This window comes from Pleurodeles waltl, chromosome 7 (assembly GCF_031143425.1).
Source record: "Pleurodeles waltl isolate 20211129_DDA chromosome 7, aPleWal1.hap1.20221129, whole genome shotgun sequence".
Classification (NCBI taxonomy): domain Eukaryota; kingdom Metazoa; phylum Chordata; class Amphibia; order Caudata; family Salamandridae; genus Pleurodeles; species Pleurodeles waltl.
Window position 1 is genome coordinate 41191069 of NC_090446.1, and position 19262 is coordinate 41210330.

Genomic DNA, 19262 nt, shown 5'->3' on the forward strand with positions numbered 1-19262 from the left:
GGCCAGATAGACTGATAAATATATGAAAATCAATATTTAAAGCCTCTAGATAGCTGTCTCCTTTTTTCCAGGGGAGGAGAGGACATCCCTTCTTACCATACTGAGTCCCTGTGGTCACCACTTTCAGACTCTGTTCAGCCTCCTCCAGGTGCTCTGAATTCCAAGACAAAGCAGTAATAGCCTGCTTCCGGCAGCTACAGCCAGCATGCATCAGGAGGGCCCAGGAAGAGTTCCAGGGAGGGAGAGAGTGGGTTCTAAGAGGGAGCTAACTGGACAACACTGCAAGCTTCTACTAGACCTAGCTGGGCTGATTTCCTAGGGCCCCAGGCTCTCTCTCTCTGTGGAGGATGAGTACATCTGGCACACACACCCTCACACAACTCCCAGCTTAGCGTCTCACTGTCACAGTCTGAGTTGGAATGCCAGTGTTTTCAACATAGTTTAGGTGGAAGGTGCAACATTGTTAAGATGGTAAAACACACCAATTTATTTTCTTGATCCTGTTTATTCAGTCATTAGTTACTACTCCCTTTTTGTTGGTTGAATGCTGCAATCAGCAGTTTTATCTGGCATTTTGAGAAGGCTTGACAGACTATTACATTTGTTTAACTGCTTTTGGTTAAGGGTGGTTGGCCATTGGTCATGTTTATTTGTATTTTTGAACTGGTATAGATAGAAAGAACCTTTACATAAGTTTATATCATTTATATCTGGGTGCTGAAGCCACAACATCTTTCTAGAGACGTACTGACCCACATTATATAAAAAGTGAAACTGATTATAGTTTTAGCCGTGTTATGGCTCTCGATAGCCCAGTGTAAAACATTCAAAATGAATAGATATTATCAGTACACTCTTCTCTGGGCGGGTCTTCTCTTCTTGATATCTTTCATGACAGTATTTGTTGCATTTATTGGCAAATCAGCAGTTTTATCAGAGGCTAACTGTATTGTGAAGGGTTGTTATGAATGTTCAGTTCATTCTAGCAAGAATTTGATTTATCTTGGCCAGAATTTTATAAAAATGCATGAACCCAGGATTTTAAAAATAAAATCAGAGGGTTTGATATGAATAAATATAGAATTTCCTTAATAGAGATGCGGCTATGTGGATATAAAACAAAGACAATTGAACATCTATATCCTCTTCTCAAACACAGTCTCAGATCAGCTTAAGGGTATGACAATACAATGAGATAATATGATAACTGTAGAGATATCTGCACAGAAATGTGATATCTGAGAGTCTAAACTTAGGGGCATATTTACAAGAAATGATGCATCACTGCGTTGTGCCAGCAATGCATCAAAATAACGTACACTTTGGTACGACAGAATTCTACACCGTGGGTATGTCATATTTATAATAGGGCACACCATGGTGTAAGGATCCTGGCTGCTTAAAAAAAAAAAAATGATGCATCTGTGTGTGCCGTGTTGTAGGGAAATGTGACACTTCTGCTGCAGAAGTGATGCAGGGCTAACTTGCGGCATGTAAAGTGACACTAATAGGCCCTGAGTCAATTTTGAGTGTGGGATGCAACAAAACATTTACAAAAAATGATGCTTTGTTTGAAAGAAAAATGTCACACTTCACAGAAGTTGAGCAGGGAGCAGGCAGCAGAAGCAAGCACAACAACCCCAGCACCAGCCAGGATGTACAGACAAAATCTCAGGGGAAGAGATAGATGAAATGCAACTTCAGAGGAGGAGAATGCCATTTTGATCATTGAAGTGAAAGAACACCAACATCAGCTCCTTCTCACCTCAAAATTGCCACTAGGGAGGAAAGAGGTCATTTGTCAGTCCATAGTGAAGAAGATAAACAGTGTGGGTCAAGCAAAGAGGATGATTGCTGGCATAATTATAAGCACTGGAGAAATGAGAAATTGGCCAACAACCTGAAGGCAGCAATGAAGACCAGAGGAAGGAGTCCAGCATCCTGGGAGTAGCTGGATGTCTTGTAGGAGTTGGTGGCAGCTGTCATCCCAGAAGAGTTGGTGACTTGAGTATCAGGATTTAACATTGCAGCACATAAGGAACAACCACAAACACAGGGTGAATATTAACAAGGGGCAATGTGGGCGAAAAGGTCATGTTGTTCAATGCACCTAGCTATGTCCCAGCACTCCACTGCACTGTCTGCAGGGCAAAGGGCTGGAATCTCGATCATGTTCCATTAAATAGCGCAGAAATGTCAGTCACATTGCCCAGTTGGATTTTACACAGCCCAGTCAGGCTCGGTCACGTTTACCAATTACATGTGTGTAGTTCAGCATCAGTCCAGATCCACCTTTGTATACAGGCACATGTAGTAGAATGTACAACATTAGTCACCAGAACTACAAGTCCCACAATACAAAGTACAATACATGGGGGCCCAATCACAATGTAAGTGGCACACAGCAGTTCTGCAAGTCACCTTGCTGAGCTGCACTGTGCCACATAAAGAAAGGGAAGTAATGGGCTGTACCTATAAGATAACATGCATTCCTGTCCTCTCCCCTGTGCTTGTGCACACTGGGCTGCCTAACACCCATGCAAGCACCCTTGTACCATGTTGCAAGAATGGCTTTGATGACACATTCTGAGATTCACAAGTATCAGTACACCTGGAAGGTGTCATAACTGAGTACCTCCCCAGGGGAGGCACTCAGTTATGAGGGGAAGCATCTTTATTTCTCATTGTGTTTTTCCAATTCATACTTGTGTTGCATTCTGCAGCTCACACAGAAAGAGGAAAAAGCCTCCATAAAATGTTTTTTTGTGCTGGAAGGTGTCCCTTTCTGGACAAAAACACCTGTGCCAACAATGCAGACATCCTTGTACCATGGTGCAAGGCTCCCTGCATTGGTGAAAGGCACCAATGTGTCTGCCTGTGCAGGCAGACATTACAGGAATGCCCAGTATTTCATTAATATGGCACATTCATGGCCTTTCCCTTTGACACAGAGCAGCACAGCAAGATGCCTTGCTGAACTATCCTGCAACAAAAATTAGGAAATGAGACACATAGAGTTTGGCACACACATTTGTGAGTCACTAATGACCTGAAATGCTCAGTGACAACACTACCTGCACAGTCCTGGTGGGGCAACAAGCACTACATGGTCGGTGTGGGATAATGCCAGCCCAATATTAAAATGCCACTGTGGCATGCTTTTTCTTATCAACATAGTTAGGCCGAGGAATGGCATTCTGACCATAAAACATATGTGACTCTTAGAGTCATAGGAGAAAAATCATGTATTAGTAAAGAAGACTCAACTATAAACTCACAGCATATATGTACTTGCCAACAGCTTCCCCTACTTCCAGTCTAAGGTAATCAAGGAGGTCAGCCTCCTAGCTGACCACATCTGCCTGGCGATGCTTGAGCTGATGCATCATACAATCCACCTTGAAAATCCTTTGTATGTGCTGCTGCACCTTCACCCACAGTGTCTTTCCGGTCCTGGGTTGGGTAGCCCTGGATTACCCAACCCCAACTGGCAATCAGGTTGGTAGTGGGTTATCAGTCATAGGAACCCCCTGAACTCCTACATGTTAGGTGCTCTGCCTCTCCCAGACATATCCCTAACTTACAAAAAAAATTACGCTAATAACAATAAACGACCTAAACCTCACAACTACCCCTAACAATACAAATAGCAATTACAACATACAATACAGATTGTATAGCACAGCAGGGAAAGCAGAGACACCAACAAGTCCAATAAACACCTCAACTCTCTTCAGCAACCACAAAACACAAACTCCAGGAAGCACAGACAAAAAAACTGTAAGGGAAAGTGAAAGCATCATCACAGTTACTAGTTTGCAGCACAGCCATAGAATCATCTCCTGGGGGGATCGGTGGCGTTGTCACTGACTGCATCTTTTTTATTAATGCATCTGTAGAAAAATAGGCAATGCATAATTTTTGCACAATGCATGACAAATCTGTATTTTTGACGCTTTGGCTTAGATGTGACGGGTGCAATACATCACTGATTACTCTAATGCATCTTTTTTAAATGACTCAATGGTCAAAATGTATATTTGACAATGCGGTGTATTGTGGAACGACTATAATAAATCCAGGGATCACTGTATTGTATATGACTATATGAGGTGACATGCTTGATGTTTTTGACAGTGCAAATATGTGTGACTTCTTTCATTATTGGGGCCCTATTATGCACAGGGCACACTTTCTCTTCACCACAATGCACTTTTCAAGAGATGCACCTTACACAAACTGGACCCTATTACATTGAATGGACTTCCCCTAAGGCTACCCCAAACTTACACTACCATGAGGGAAACTCATTTAAGTGTAAAACTGAGCTGCTTTTGTGAAGCTGCACTGTGTTTCACTGTACAGTTGGCAACGTGTCTGCACTTTTATGGCAGGCTGAAGCAGTGAATGACTGCATCTACCTGCAAGGGTTGCCTGGGGGGGCATATATTACACTTTTCCCCCTCAAGAGAGCTGCCATCAGGGGGTACCCAATCAGTACGATACCTTTTAGGTGGCGCACTGTCATTGCGCCTCCTGATATCTTCTTTGCCTCTGCTCCCACGTCAATAATGTGGCGCAGATGCAGAGGAAAATGTATTCTCTCATTGGCATGGGGCCATGCACCTTGCAAATGAGTGAGCACCCTTTGGTGATAGCACTGGGGCTCTCTGTGTGCCAGTGCTATCAGTAATATGTAAGGGGCTACACAAGTGCCTGCAGCCCCTTGTATGATTTTAAAGTGCCCCCGGGGAGAACAAAGCAGGTGCAAACACTGATTATGCTCCAATGGCTCTTCAATGATAAGGCCTCTGGTGTGAATGCTTTTGCACACAAAGTAGCAATTTCAATTTGCCTTGCATGTTAAGGGTACTGCTAACAAATCTTTGATACAACCCAGGGCAGTGAGCCTAGTTAATACTCTGCGTTGCTTGAAAGGGAGAGGGCAGAACTACCCCATATTTACAAAGATTTAAAGCATTTCTGTGAGAGAACAGGGCTGATTGCAGAGGCCCCCTAATGTTTTGCCCCCATTTTTCACTTTTTGCTGGCATTTTCCTGACTCTGATGGTGCCCTGGGTACTGCTCACCAGTCCCAGGTCCTGTGCTCTGTGTAAAATCAGCATGCAAATTAGGCTAATTATAATTGGCTAAGTCAACCTACCTATAAGTTCCCACAGGTGCACTGATGAGGTGCCCATTGTCATTTTAAAGGCAGGCCTCCCTTGCTGGCTGCTTTTAAATTAAAGTTACATGCAAATACGACTTTGGAATTAAAAGTAGTTCCAAAGCCTTAAACGACCTTATTTTTACATATAAGTCACCGTTAAGGTGTGCCCTATGTGCCCCAGGGCTAATTGCCATATATCTATGAGCAGGGACCTTATAAAAATAGTTTTATAAGCTCTGGTGAGGTAAAACAGCCAAATTATTTTTTCCCTCATTGTACTGAATGGCCTTCATAGGCTAGAATGGGGAGACTTTATTTTAATTTTAAAAATCCCTTTAAGTAATAGATACTACAAGTTTGGTATCAAATTAATTCTTATGATAAATCCCACAACTTCCAGTTGTGGGATTTAATATAACTAGTTCAGGTAAAGAATTTTAAACCTTACCTGAAAAGTTGCCAACTTCACCCCTGAGGTGTTTTTTCTGCTTTGCCCTGATTGGCCATCCTCTGGCAGCCTGGCCAGGCTGCCTTGATGAAGTGTGATGTGGCCTGGCTCAACACAAAGAGATGTGCCTGGGGGGGAGATCTTCCCTCAGCAGATGGGGAAGCAGGAAGGGGGAGGGCTGCCAAACTAGTCTTCAAAGGCAGAGAAGGATATTTGGAGCAACCCAGCAACACCCTCACATTGTGCAAACCCAGACAATTAGGTGTCCCCTCGATTAGATTAGGAGAGGGCAGGAGAGGGGTGTGTTTAGGATTTTTAGCCACACCAATGGGTGGGCTCAGCCAGATGTAGCCTCCAAAAATCACTTTCAGACATAATGGATTTTTGAGGAACATTGCTCCCTGGGATTGATTTTTGACACTGTTCCCAGGAAGTGGTCATCACAGGGGGAAGGGCCCTGCCCCTGATTGGAGAACCAGGACCCTCCTGTTTTTCACCCAGGAGCAAGGATAAAAGTGGCAGACCTGCACCCACACCTCAGTTCCCTACCAGGAAGAACTACAGAAGAAGAAGGACTGCCCTGCTGGACCCCTGACCTGCATCTGGACACTGCACTCTGGAGAACTGCACCCTGTACACTTGGGATTCACCACAAGAAGGACTTGTCCTGACTTCAACTGGTTCAAGGAGGGACTCCCTGTTTGCTACAGGTGAAAAATTGCTAACCAGAGACCCCTGCACCAACTCCAGAAGCAACCAATCAGCTGACCACTGTCCAGTGGTCAAAGAGGAGTTTGTGCCAGGTGCATTCTGGGAGTTGTAGTCCCCACCCTTAAGGAGCATCTCAGAGCTCCTGGAAGTTTGGAGAACTTTTGGAAAAAAGCTCCATAAAATAACTGACCTGCCGCGGAAACTCTAGCCGGCTTGCCTCAACCGTGACCCGGCCTGACTTGCAGGTTCGTCCCGGTGAAGAAAATCTCCCAAAAAAAAGTGACTAAGTCCAAACATAGGAAGTTGACCAGAACCTCCCAGCCAGCGTATCTGAGGAGGGCTCCAGGGACGTCGGATCACGATTCAGGTTTGCCACTGTTGAATCTTTTTCACCTCGAAAAAATGACTAAGTCCGAAGGTAAAAATCTCTGCCGAGGGCTTCTGCAACACGTATTCGAGGAAGAGTTCCAGGAGGTTGGATTAGACTGGCAGGTTCGTCCCGCTGAAGAAAATCTCCAGACTAAGGGCCTGATTCTAACTTTGGAGGACGGTGTTAAACCGTCCCAAAAGTGGCGGATATACCACCTACCGTATTACGAGTTCCATAGGATATAATGGACTCGTAATACGGTAGGTGGTATATCCGCCACTTTTGGGACGGTTTAACACCGTCCTCCAAAGTTAGAATCAGGCCCTAAGTCCTAAGGTAAACTTTTGACTGAGGCCTCCCGCGGGCTTTAGCCGAGCCGGGCTCCATCGCGATCGGTCTTAAACTTTGACTTTTCCCCAGTCGAAGTGCGACCAGATGACCAAATTGGTGCTTTTTGTGTCTATGCTCTAGAAAGCAATAATTCTTTAAAAATTCATATCGCTGGTTCCCCTTATCCGATTTTATTTGTGTTGGTGTAATCTTAAAGCTAAGAATATTTCCTATTTTTATAAATTGATTTTGGATTTTTAAACTGTTTCCTGTGTTTTATTTAATTGCTGTGTTGTGATATTTGAATGCTTTATGCTTTATGCTTTGTCTCCTAAATTAAGCCTTGACGCTCGTTGCCAAGCTACCAAGGGATGAGCTAGGTTTCATTTACATGAGTCATCCTGACTATCCATGAGTGTTGCCTTGCAAAACGCCCACAAGACCCCAGCAATGCACCCATGACACAGAGTAAACCAAGGTAGCCTACTGCAGTGCTTTGATTTATTTCATAGCTATGAGGCCCTGAAGAGCCACACATGGTGACTTAGTGGGGCTTCATAGATGTAGTTGAAAGGATTGTGCCATCTGAGGTCCAAAATTAGTGAGACACCAGTGGCACCAGGCTGTAGTACATAGGCCCATTTCTGTATACATTGCTATCCTAGGATTTCTTGTGGATACATTACTCTAACAGCAAATGACATACACAGGTTGGTTCAGTCAGTCTACAGAATATGTGGCATCTAAGGGGACAGATTGATTGTCTAGATGTGTAAGGATTGTGGCTAGACATATATGACACATGTTGTTTTGTGCATATGAACAGTTACCATAGAGTGATAACCAACAACCACCATATCAAGCTTGGGTGGCCAAAACTAGTCGGCTTTATTCCAAGAATGAGTATGTTTGCCTTTGGCATGCATCACCTCATTTAGCTACACTGCAGGATTACTTGACCTTAGATGTGGGTATGTATTCTCACAAGATGGTTTCTTGGGCATTTATTGACACTTCTGCCACTATGACCCGGAATGCATAAGTGCATGGTTCCTTTGCTGGATTTACCTTGCATTTATCAATGCTTCTGAGTAAATGTTGTGTTTTTATACTCACACATAAATGTAGCTGTAGGAGTGAACCCATTTTTTGTATCTGAGTGCAACACACCAACATGGTAAGATACAGTTGCTTAGTGGGGCAAATGTGGAAGCATTGGTACTAGGTAGCCACTCTTGCACTGGCAAAGTAATGAAGTCTGCTTTCATATGTGTTAGGCCAGGCATCCTTGACATGGTCTCCCCTGTCTTTTTTGTCTTTGCTTCCCATGTTTTGACTGTGTGCTGGACTCTGTTTTTGCTGTTTTTGGTACTCTGGGCATTTTACCACTACTGACCAGTGCTAAAGTGCAAGTGTTCCCTGTGTAAATTGTGTGTGTAATTGACGTATTCCAGATTGGCATATTTGATTTACTATTAAGTCCCTAGTAAAGTCCACTAGAGAGTACCTAGGGCCTGAAATCAAATGCAGCACTGGTTATGCCACCCACATGATTAGCTCTGTAAACATGGCTCAGTCCTGCCACAGCAGTGTCTGTGTGTGCAGTCTTGCACTGCCCATTCGACTTGGCAAGTGTACCCACTTGCTTGTCCCAAACCTTCCCTTTTTCTACATGTAAGGCACCCCTAAGAAAGGACCTAGGTAGCCCCATGGGCAGGGTGCAGTGTATGTTGAAAGGTGGGACATGTAGTAATGTGTTTTACATGTCCTAACAGTGAAATACTGATTCAGCTCTCACAGTTGCAAGGCGATCTTGCTCATAGGTTAACATGGGGGCTCCCTTAAAATAAATAAATATTTAAGTGCAGATTCCCTTTGGGAGCAGATAGAAATGTGGAGTTTGGTGTCTCTGAACTCACAATTTAAAAATACACATTTTGGTGAAGGTGGTTTTTAAATTGTTGGTTTGCAAATGCCACTTTTAGAAAGTGGACATGTTCTCGCTTAAACCATTCTGTGACTCTGCAGTTTGTGGATTCCCTGTCTGGGTGTGAATTCCCTCTAGACAGTGTCACAAAAGGAGCTGGGGTGTAGCCCGCATATCATGATGGGTCATCTGAGGTAGAGTAGAAAGAGGCGTGGTCAATTACACCTGAATGGGCTGTGCCCCCCTCGCACAATGCAGACCCCAACCCCCTGGTATGTCTGGACCCAGGCCTGGGCAAGGCAGGATCCTGTAAACAACAGAGACTTTCCTTTAAAGTTTGCCAACTTCAAAGGCAGAAAGGGGTATAAGTATTGGACCGAAAACCCCTGAAAATCAGATCACTTCTGGATTCAAGAGGACCCTCTACCAAGGAGAAGAGCTGAAGAGCTGAGGAGAAGTGTTACCCCTGCCTGTGACTGTGCTTTGTTGTGCTATCCTTCAGTTTCTGCTTCTACCTGTGAAAGGGGACAAAGACTGAACTTTGTTGTGCATTCCTGCTTGAAGAAGAATCTCCAACGGCTTGAATTGAGCTTGTCTCCTGTTGTTGTAGTTTCAGGGCCATCTACTTCTTCTGCCAGCACCTGGACTCTCAGGAGAGACTCCTGCTGTGCCAAGTGGTACCCCATTCAGTCCCTGGGCCCTTGAAAGGTGAAGCTGGTGGAAGACGACTGAAATCCATGCAAACACTGGCATGCAAGGACATTTTCGATGCACCATCTGCAATGCAGCTGATAAATGATGTGCCACCGGCTTCGCTGCTAAAATCAAAGGCCCATCTGCATTGCAGTTGGGAGATCGATGCATCGCAACTAGAAAAAGTATGCACAACACTGGCTTGCGGCTGCTGATAATGACGCAAACCTCACATAGCAAAGTTTTCTGCTACTGTGCAACTGGGTTTCAAATGCAACAAAGCTGGGTATGAAAAAATCGATGAAAAGCCTGCCGGGACCCGAGGTGTCTGTCTGGAAATCAACGCATTGCTGTTTTGTAAGGGGAAAAAATGACGCATCGCTGACCAGACCGGAGAAGAAACTACGCAGGGCCTCACTTGCGAGTAAGGAATCAACAGATTGCTGACTTTTCCAATGCACGCTCACCCGTGCAGCTTTATTTTTGATGCAAACGAAGTACTTTGTGTAAATTCAACGTTTCCATTGTTTTCTATGGAGTAAGAATCTTATTATTTTGAAAATTCATATCTTGACTTGTATATGTTGGTTTTTTGTCGCTTTGGTCTTGTATGATTAGATAAATATTACCTATTTTTCTAAACTGGCGTGGTGTCCATTTTGTAGTGTTTTCACAGTATTACTGTATGTGTTGGAATAAATACTTTCCACATTGATTCTGAGTGAAGCCTGCCTGCTTGTGCCAAGTTACCAAGGGGGTTAAAGGGGGTTAACCAGGTGTGTTTCTCCTTAGCCCTGACTAGAGTGAGGGTCCTTGCTTCGACAGGGGGTAACCTGACTGCCAACCAAAGACCCCATTTCTAACAATATGTGTGATGTGAGACAACACAATGAATTTAATATGCACCTGAAGACATTCATGTAGCATATGTAGACTGTATGGGTTGGATTGTGTTCCCATCCACATACTATGTTGCTCAGTTCACAGTCTTCAGACTATGAGTTAACTCTACTATCCTCCACAAGCATGAATTTGCACAAACGGCTAGATGTACAACACATACACAAAGTCATTGCATACTACTGATATTAGCAAACCATTTAGATTTTGGTTGGAGATCTCATGTCAGTACACTGCAAAATCATACATTATGATGACCTGTCCAAACTGTCCCAAATTGCTATCTTTATTTGGTGTCTATCTTCACAATGGACATGCATTTGGCACAGGTTATTGACATGCACACATTTTTGGATTTAAAAGGTGTTGATCATCGGTGTGTGTTACACATTACTACATACCTTTTTTGTGTGCCAAGTACTATCATGTGTGATGTGAGTGTTTTGATGTTTACAGTGGCTATGTAGTAAGATTGCATACACAATGGTAGTGTTCATAAATGTATTGGCATTTTAGTAACTTTTGTTCATGTAGTCCATATATTTGTGATCCCTTGATGTGGCTCATGGGTCTAAAAAAATGTTCTGCACAATTTGGTCTCTCCGACGTGTCCCACAACTGTAGATACATTTTGGTATTGGCCCTCATCTTCCTCATCACCATCCTCTAGACCTTCATGGTCCTCATTTCCCTCATCCCATGGGACATTGGTAAGCACACATATATTGGGCAAAATGCACCACACACGTATGATCTTCCATACCAAGGGAGGGGAGTAGAGCAATTTCTCCCAGACTTCTTAAAACAGTGAAAGCATGACTTAATGACTCCAAAGGTCTGCTCCACTATGGACTGGGTCCTGCTAAGTGCATGGGTATAACTCTTCTGGACATCCGTCTGGGGCTGTGGGTATGGGGGCATGACCATTGGCTGCAGACCATATCTTTCGTCAGATTTGTCAGGGAGTCTGGATCCTCAGGGTTTTGCGCCTGTTCCCAATATGTCCAACTCTTGGCAGTTCCAAACTCTACTAGCCATTATAGCACAGATTAAAAGAATGGCCAAGTAGGGGAAGGGGTTTTAGGTTGGGAACAGCGTGGAAGGAGACCTGTGGAAGGAAAGTTAAGAACACAATAATCAGATTATGCACTTTGACTTTCATAAGCTTTGTTTAGGATAGCTATGGACTGATAACATGAATGATCAAGAGCCTTCATTCATCATAACCTTACTAGCTCTGAGTACCTGCAAAATAAATAAGGGTATGCAAACATCCATATGAGAGTTTCTTTTTAATACAACCTGAGCCTCAGAACCTTGAACTAAATCAAGTTATTTCTTTGAATAGAAACTGCTTAATATCAGTGATCAATAAACATATTAGTTTTCAGGAATACTCTGCATTGGGTTCATGAATGACACTGCAAAGACACACTCTAACAGTAATCAATGAACACATTGTTTTTTTGGAATAAACTGTGAAAAGCTCATGAATGATACTGCAAGGATGTACTTTGTCTAGATCTTCAAGATGCAATTGCTTAAGAATTACTATACACTTTAAATATCAAAAATGTGAATCAAGGTTTCAATGTCTAGAAATGATCGCGCTTTCTGCCGATCTGAAACACAAGGGTTAAATGCCAAGAATGACCTTCACACTCTGTCATTGATTCAACCATCAGGATCCAAATGTCAAAATACGATTGAGCACTCTGCCGATCCGAACTGTGAAAGTTAAATGCCAAGAATGAATAGTGCAACCATCAAGGTTTAAATGGCAAAATATGATTGCGCAATCTGCCGATCCGAACTGCAGGGGTTAAATGCCAAGAAAACAATTGCACACGCGATGTAACCAAAAGGCCCAAATCTTGAGTATTTCTGAAAACAGAGTCGGTGGCCTAACCCAACATCCGCTTACCGCCCTGCTTGAAGATCACCAAGGAAATTAAGCCAGGGCCTGGAAATCCTGGGTAGGCCTTCAGAACAGGAGCTCAGGAAAATGCTGCTGCTCTGCACCTGGACCTCTGAATAGTGAGCACATGGAGCTGGGCTGGGTCCTTTAAATAGACCCAGGACCCGCCCACGTGACACACCCAGCCAGGCTGCAGGAAGGGATTCTAGAAAGGCTTAGAATAGGGACCACACCCTAACCACACCTTGTAATACTGCAGCAAAGCCTTGAAAATGAGCAATATATAGTAAACAGTATTAATGATGTTTTAACATGAATCTCTGCAATGCAAAAGGATAAGATACTGCGTTAATATATAATGCATGAATTATTGCATTTCACGAGAGTCAGTTTATTGCATTATGTCGCCTGTAGAGTGCACACTGTCCTGATGTTGACAAGATTAAAAGACAGGAGGGGAACAATCAGTCAGTGATCATGATGGGTGATGTGCCCACATTTATGTACATTCTGTTATATGTCCAAATGACTTATACACTTTTAAACCAGTATGGGACATGTACTCACAGGGTTTAGCATACATGCACTTTAATTTTTTGGAATGACTCACACTGTACTACAAATAGAGGTACACTGTCCTGCGTGACACACTTAGTATTTGTAATACTTGTGAGTGCCAGTGCAATGAACGTGGTGCATCTTTACTAGTCTAGTAAGTCAGTTAGCTATCGTGTTCGTTTGGGACTACTATTGGCTTTTGAGAACTAAAACATGCCTGATTTTATTATATTTAGCCGGTGCAGATTATGTTGTCTCATTCCTTCACACTAATTTGGATGTGAGAGTAGTAATCACTATTGTTCATTAGCTATTGTCATGGGTAGATTAGTGAGTGCATGTCATTGTGGGACATGACATTCTACACATGGCAGTGCACTGTGTCCATTATATTGATAGTGCACAAGGGAAGAGATATGTGGGAGTCTGATGCTATACAGTGCAACTGGTAAATTTTCAAATCTGCCCTGCCTCACAGATTGAGGACATTGTAGGACATGTTTTTTAATATCATGCAGTGTCCTAGGTTTTCGGCTTGCACTGGCAGACAATGGGCAGCATTGCACCAAGGCAGGCACATTATCTAAATAGTAAATGCGTGGATGTCCTGTGAATGTACTTTGTGAATGTGGGTCTAACTTTCTGCACAGTCTGAACTCTTGGAGGACTGATAGAGTAGGTTTGTGTGAAACATAATGGACCCCACATAGGATGGCAGGTGTGTATATGATGACTAATATAATTTTTCATGGTACACATGACTTGTAAAGAGGAAAAATTATGAAACCTTCTAAGTTTCACAGGTACTGGATACATGACAGGTCTCATAACCATGCGAGTTACCTGTGGACATAGAGGCAACAGAAATGAAGACCCTTTCTTCAACACTGTGTTGAAACACAGCATTCTGTTTAGTGTTGCATTGCTAAGGATCTTTCTTTCTACCATTTTGAGACAAACACATGGCCTCATTTACAAGTTGTTGCCACAGGGCAGCACAGGAAGTCACTTAGTTGTGCTGCCATTGATCAGAAGGAAAGGGCAGGGATGTGCTACCTTTCTAAGAAACTGCACATTTGTGTTCCCTCTACATACATAGGATCACATAGGATCACAGATTGGTGACTAGCTCCAAGACAGCCACCCTAGTACAGTGGTGCTGCTGTGCCTGCTTTGGAGCATTTTTCCTCATATTGTGTGTGCTATTGAATGGAGCACACATAGAAAGAGGAAATGATGAGGGGAAATAAATGTATTTCTCATTGTTACACTTCCCTTGGGGAAGTGCACATTGGTGTCGCATAGGAAAATCCACCGCAGGCCCCTTGAAACACATCCTTGACATAGAGTAAGGCAATGCGGCACTTTGCACCACCTTGCCTTACACCATACCTATGAGGCCATGCAAGGGCACACAGGGTGACTTTCCGTTGCCTCATAGACAAGATTGAGAGAGATGCTCCACCAGAGCATCATGGAAATTGATGCTCCAGCAGTGCAAACCTCTTGTGCATTAGTCCCACAGTGGCTTAGCAAGTCTCAGCATATGTGACTTGGAGGGTTATATGAGCCCCACAACTGCTATATGCACTGTCTCATTCTCCCAAAACAAATCTGGCTGTTTTATCCAACATATTTCACTGTCATGAGGTTGGTCATGTGCTTTAGATGTACTTACCAACCAGTAAGCTATTCCTATATCTTCCATTCTTTAAGCGCTCGTTTATTATGGAATGTCTGAAGATCTATGCATCATGAGCACTCCCAAGGTACTTTGCCAGTACATTGGTAAACATCCCCAGATGGTCCACTATTCCCTGCAATTTGATGGAATATGTATGATTCCTATTGTGGTACAGGTGGGATGTAGCAGCATAGGCATCAGTTGCACATGAGTGCAGTCCATTGCCCCCAACACACGTGGAAATTCAGCAATGGTAGAAGCCCTGTTGGTTTTCAAGTTGTTTCTACTGTGTGTTAGGGAACATGAGGTACTGGGGTGGTAGGGTTATGATGGCATTGAGGAACGTGCAAAAGGATGTCTGAGATATTCCTGCCACTCTGGTTGTGATGGTTTGGAATGAGCCAGATGCCAGCATGTGGAGTACTACTATCTGTTTGGCCTGCAGAAGGATGTTGGTGCACCTCTGGGATACTGTCTGCAACCTTGGTGCAATCTGGTACAGGAGTTAGAGAATGGACTTTCTCCTGAACCTGTAATAGATAATGAACTCCTTCTTCCTGCGGTCAATAAGGGAAGTCCTATACCGGTATGTTCACTCCTTTCCCCTGCGTTGCCTCTGTTGTGATGCAGATGGTGGTGATGATGGTGGTCGCATCTTCTCTTACTCTGAGCTGAGGAATGAATAGCTCCATGGCATAGTTGAGCTTGCCAAAGTGCTTTGGGTTTGGTCTGCTTATGTACCAGTGCCAATGTGTCATTTATGCACCTGGGTGACCAATGCCCAAGAATTTGGACTCTGGGTGTCATTTTTCAGTGATGCGTCACTTTCCCATAAACTGGTAGATATGTATGTGTCAACTCTGCTTTGGATTTTAAAGGGGATCACCTACCTTAATGTTAGCTGACACAGCCAGTTGTAGCGCAGGTAAAAAACAAAGCAGGAGAAGGACAAGTGACACATTATGCCTAATGTGTCACTTTGGGAATATGGAGCACTGATGCACCCCCACTGTATAAAAAAAGATGCAGCAGTGAAAAAAGCTTCTTGTACACATGCCTATTAGTTTTAGAAATGTTCATGGGTATGAAGTTCCAACAACAGCAATTCTGCACTTTGAATGACTAACTGAGTTACAATATTCACTCTCCCTAGGTTAGTTTGCTGGGGTTGGCACAGTAATTCTAACTGTACCTCCAGGCAATGGCCAGGATGAAGGGAGGTTCGGATTTATTAACTAAAAAAATGAAGTTTTTTTCCTGACCTCTTCGTCTGCTTATTCAGTTATGTTCAGAACAGATGAAAGTACCTGAAGGCAAACACAGGCTTTTGTATGATTGCAATTATTGTGGTCCAATAGTGCATTGCAAAGTGATGCTTTTGCTACCATCCGGAACTAACATTGGAGGGCATACCTATGTAACATATTTGAAGTAGAATTCCCATTTGTAAGTGAAAGGTCCAAGGTGGAAGCACAAGGGATGTTTTATGGACTAGCTATGTCAAATTAAAATGGACATGGAGACTGTATGACATGTGAATGTCCAGTTGCTGATTTTTTCATCAGAACATTTCCAGAGATTTGTATATCTAGAAAGGATCATTTAATCTACAAGGTTAAACAGAATACGTCATACAAATACCAAAGCCAAGCCATAACACTCAAACTTAGTCCCAACAAGTATTTTTTGTATGTATACAAAGTTGTAGAAGTTCCAGACCAGTCCGTCATGGAACATCAGTTCTTCTTGATTGAGCACTTGTAATACCAACAAAATCACAATTTATAAAGAAGTGGAAGAATAAAGAACAGTGCCTCTACTGTATTACCTTGGAAAACCAAATTAGGAGCAGTATTAGTCTCATGCTGAGAGAAAAAGAGGGTGAGCCATAGACACTATAGTGAGATACACAAAGAACTGTCTCAAAGAATGTGAATTCACATTTTCACATTCTTCGAGACAGTTCTTGGCGTACCTCACCTCCAAGGTCTCTTTCTTTGTCAAGTCATCCAGTTGCCCACTTTTTCTTTTTTTTTTAAAGAATACTTAGGCCCATATTGATACTTTTTGAGGCAAACCAGTAAAAAAATGTACCACCGGCTAACGCCATTCCTATGCGCCATGCGGGCACCATATTTAAGGATTGACGTTAGCCGGCGTAGGGGAAAATGGGGGTTGTGCATCTAAAAATGGTGCAAGTCAGGTTTGAGTCAAAAATCATGGCTCAAACCGGACATAAGCAATATTTTGACACACAACCCACATTAGCAAAGACAGGAGTCATGCCCCCTTGCCCAGTGGCCATGCCAGTGGACTTCTGTCCCCTGGGCATGGCCATTGGGCACAGTAGCATGTAGGGGGGCTCAAATTAGGCCGCCCTATGCCACGTTAAAAAAAATAATAACACTGACCTGAACTTACCTTTACTTACCTGGGATGGTACTTACCTGGGAACCACAGGTCCCTTAGCGCCTGCCCTCACCCAGGCGTTAAAAAGCAGCGCACATTAGGCTGTGCACCATTTTTTTAAGGCCCGCCCCTCCTGTGCCTCAAAATGACGCAGGAATATAAGTAAGGCACACAGGCCTGAAGGTCATTTTTTGGACAGGGACGCCTACCTTGTATGTCATTAACGCAAGGCAGTTTCCTGCATCCAAAAGATGATGCACATGGAGGAATTTTGACGTTCGTGGAGTCGGGCGTCATAGTATAAACATGGTGCACGGTTTGTGCCGAATGTGCGTCAAACTTTTTGACACACATTCGGCGCAAACAGAGTCTAAATATGACCCTTAATGTTTTGTCACAGGTTTCCAGCATACCAACCAGTCCTAATGTCTTCAGAGATGAGGTAGCAGGACATGGAAAAATATTCAACCAGTGCAAGGAAGCAGTAGAACTAAATATATAGACCTTATCATCAACAAGGTAAAAAACACAGCAAGAAACACATATACTCCTTTCCAATTTTCTGAGCTTTTGATTTACAACAACAACAAACTTTATTGTGTAGTTAGTGCCATCCCAAAATCATTAGTACAGATGTATACATTAAAATAAACTTTATTCTCTCTTTTTCTTAGGAAACTGCGATGAAAGCACTTTACTAACCCCCTTCCGAGTCATTGGACACAATTTCAAATGAAAGGAACTTGTTTTTTCTGTTGACCCATTACATTTTCCTATGCTGTATTCTTTTTCTTTTTTAGAGCATTTTTTAATTCTGTGTTGTTCAGACTGTATATGATTGGGTTACATAGTGGAGTAACAACGATATACAACAATGACAACATTTTGCTGTCTTCTATTGAATATGAAGATGTTGGCCGAATATAGGTAGACGACAAGGATCCACTGAATAAAATGACCACAGTAATGTGGGAGGAACATGTAGAAAAGGCTTTCCGACGCCCCACAGTAGAATTAATTTTCAGAATGACTGAGATGATCTTCAAGTAAGATGTAATGATTAAAATTAATGACATTACGCACAGAACTGCACCAATTATGTAGGAAAGTGACTCTATGGTGCTAGTGCTGGAACAAGAAAGCTTCATCAGGGCAGTAACATCACAGAAGAAGTGATTTATTGTATGTGATCCACAGAAAGAGAGCTGGGATATTAATGCTATGTGTGGTATTGGATCCAGGAGGCTAACAACCCAGCATGTAATGGACAGACATATGCAAACAGTCTCATTCATGATGGTTGTGTACCGTAATGGATGGCAGATGGCCACATAGCGATCATAAGCCATAACTGCGAGCAGAAGAAATTCTGTGGAGATCATAGACCCAAAAAAATATATTTGCAACAGACATTGATTTAAAGAAATATAATTGCCCTCCAGGAAGAATTCGGCCAACATTTTTGGGAATATAATTGAGGTGCAACAAATGTCAGTAAAGGACAAATTTGTAAGAAAGACATACATGGGAGTGTGCAGACAGGGGTTTGAATATATTATTAACATGATAAGAAGGTTTCCAGTCAATGTTGTCAAATAAACTAGTACAAAAAATACAAATATTGGAACTTGTATCTCTGGAAAATTTGAGAATCCAACAATTAAGAATTTATCAAATGAGGTGCTATTTGATGAGTCCATTTGTCCCGTCATGTAGATTGGCTTAAAATGAAGAAAAACTGAAATTGAATAGAAGAGAACTGTGAATGTGTTGCCAACTCGTTCGCAGATGGATGTTTGCTTGTCGGAAACACAGTGTTTGCACTATAGTTCCTAAAAATGAATTAAAAATTGTGAAGATCATTATGTTGTCACTATTGCAGAAAAGAGTTCTAAAAAATAATTCAATTTAGGATCAAAAGGTTCTCAATAAAGAAAATGCACAAGGGAATATTTATCATGCTTTTGCATCTCCCCTTGGACCATGTAAGGGGCTGCACGTGTGCAGCACAACCTGACTGAGATTTGTCAAGCCATGCAAGGCCACCTTGTGTGGCCCTTCATGGCTTGATCAGTCTAGGGTAATGAAAGGTAGCTCAATACACTGCCTTGTGATTTCTGTCCAAGGGAAGTATTCAATGGGTG

General features: G+C 42.8%; 1 protein-coding gene across 1 annotated transcript; it reads right to left on the reverse strand.

Moving 5' to 3' along the window:
• Window positions 1–17891: 17891 nt before the first annotated feature.
• LOC138246785 (olfactory receptor 1F1-like) lies at window positions 17892–18818 on the reverse strand. The gene has a single exon (XM_069201547.1). It carries the CDS (start codon window positions 18816–18818, stop codon window positions 17892–17894), a length of 927 nt encoding a protein of 308 aa, XP_069057648.1.
• Window positions 18819–19262: the final 444 nt, after the last annotated feature.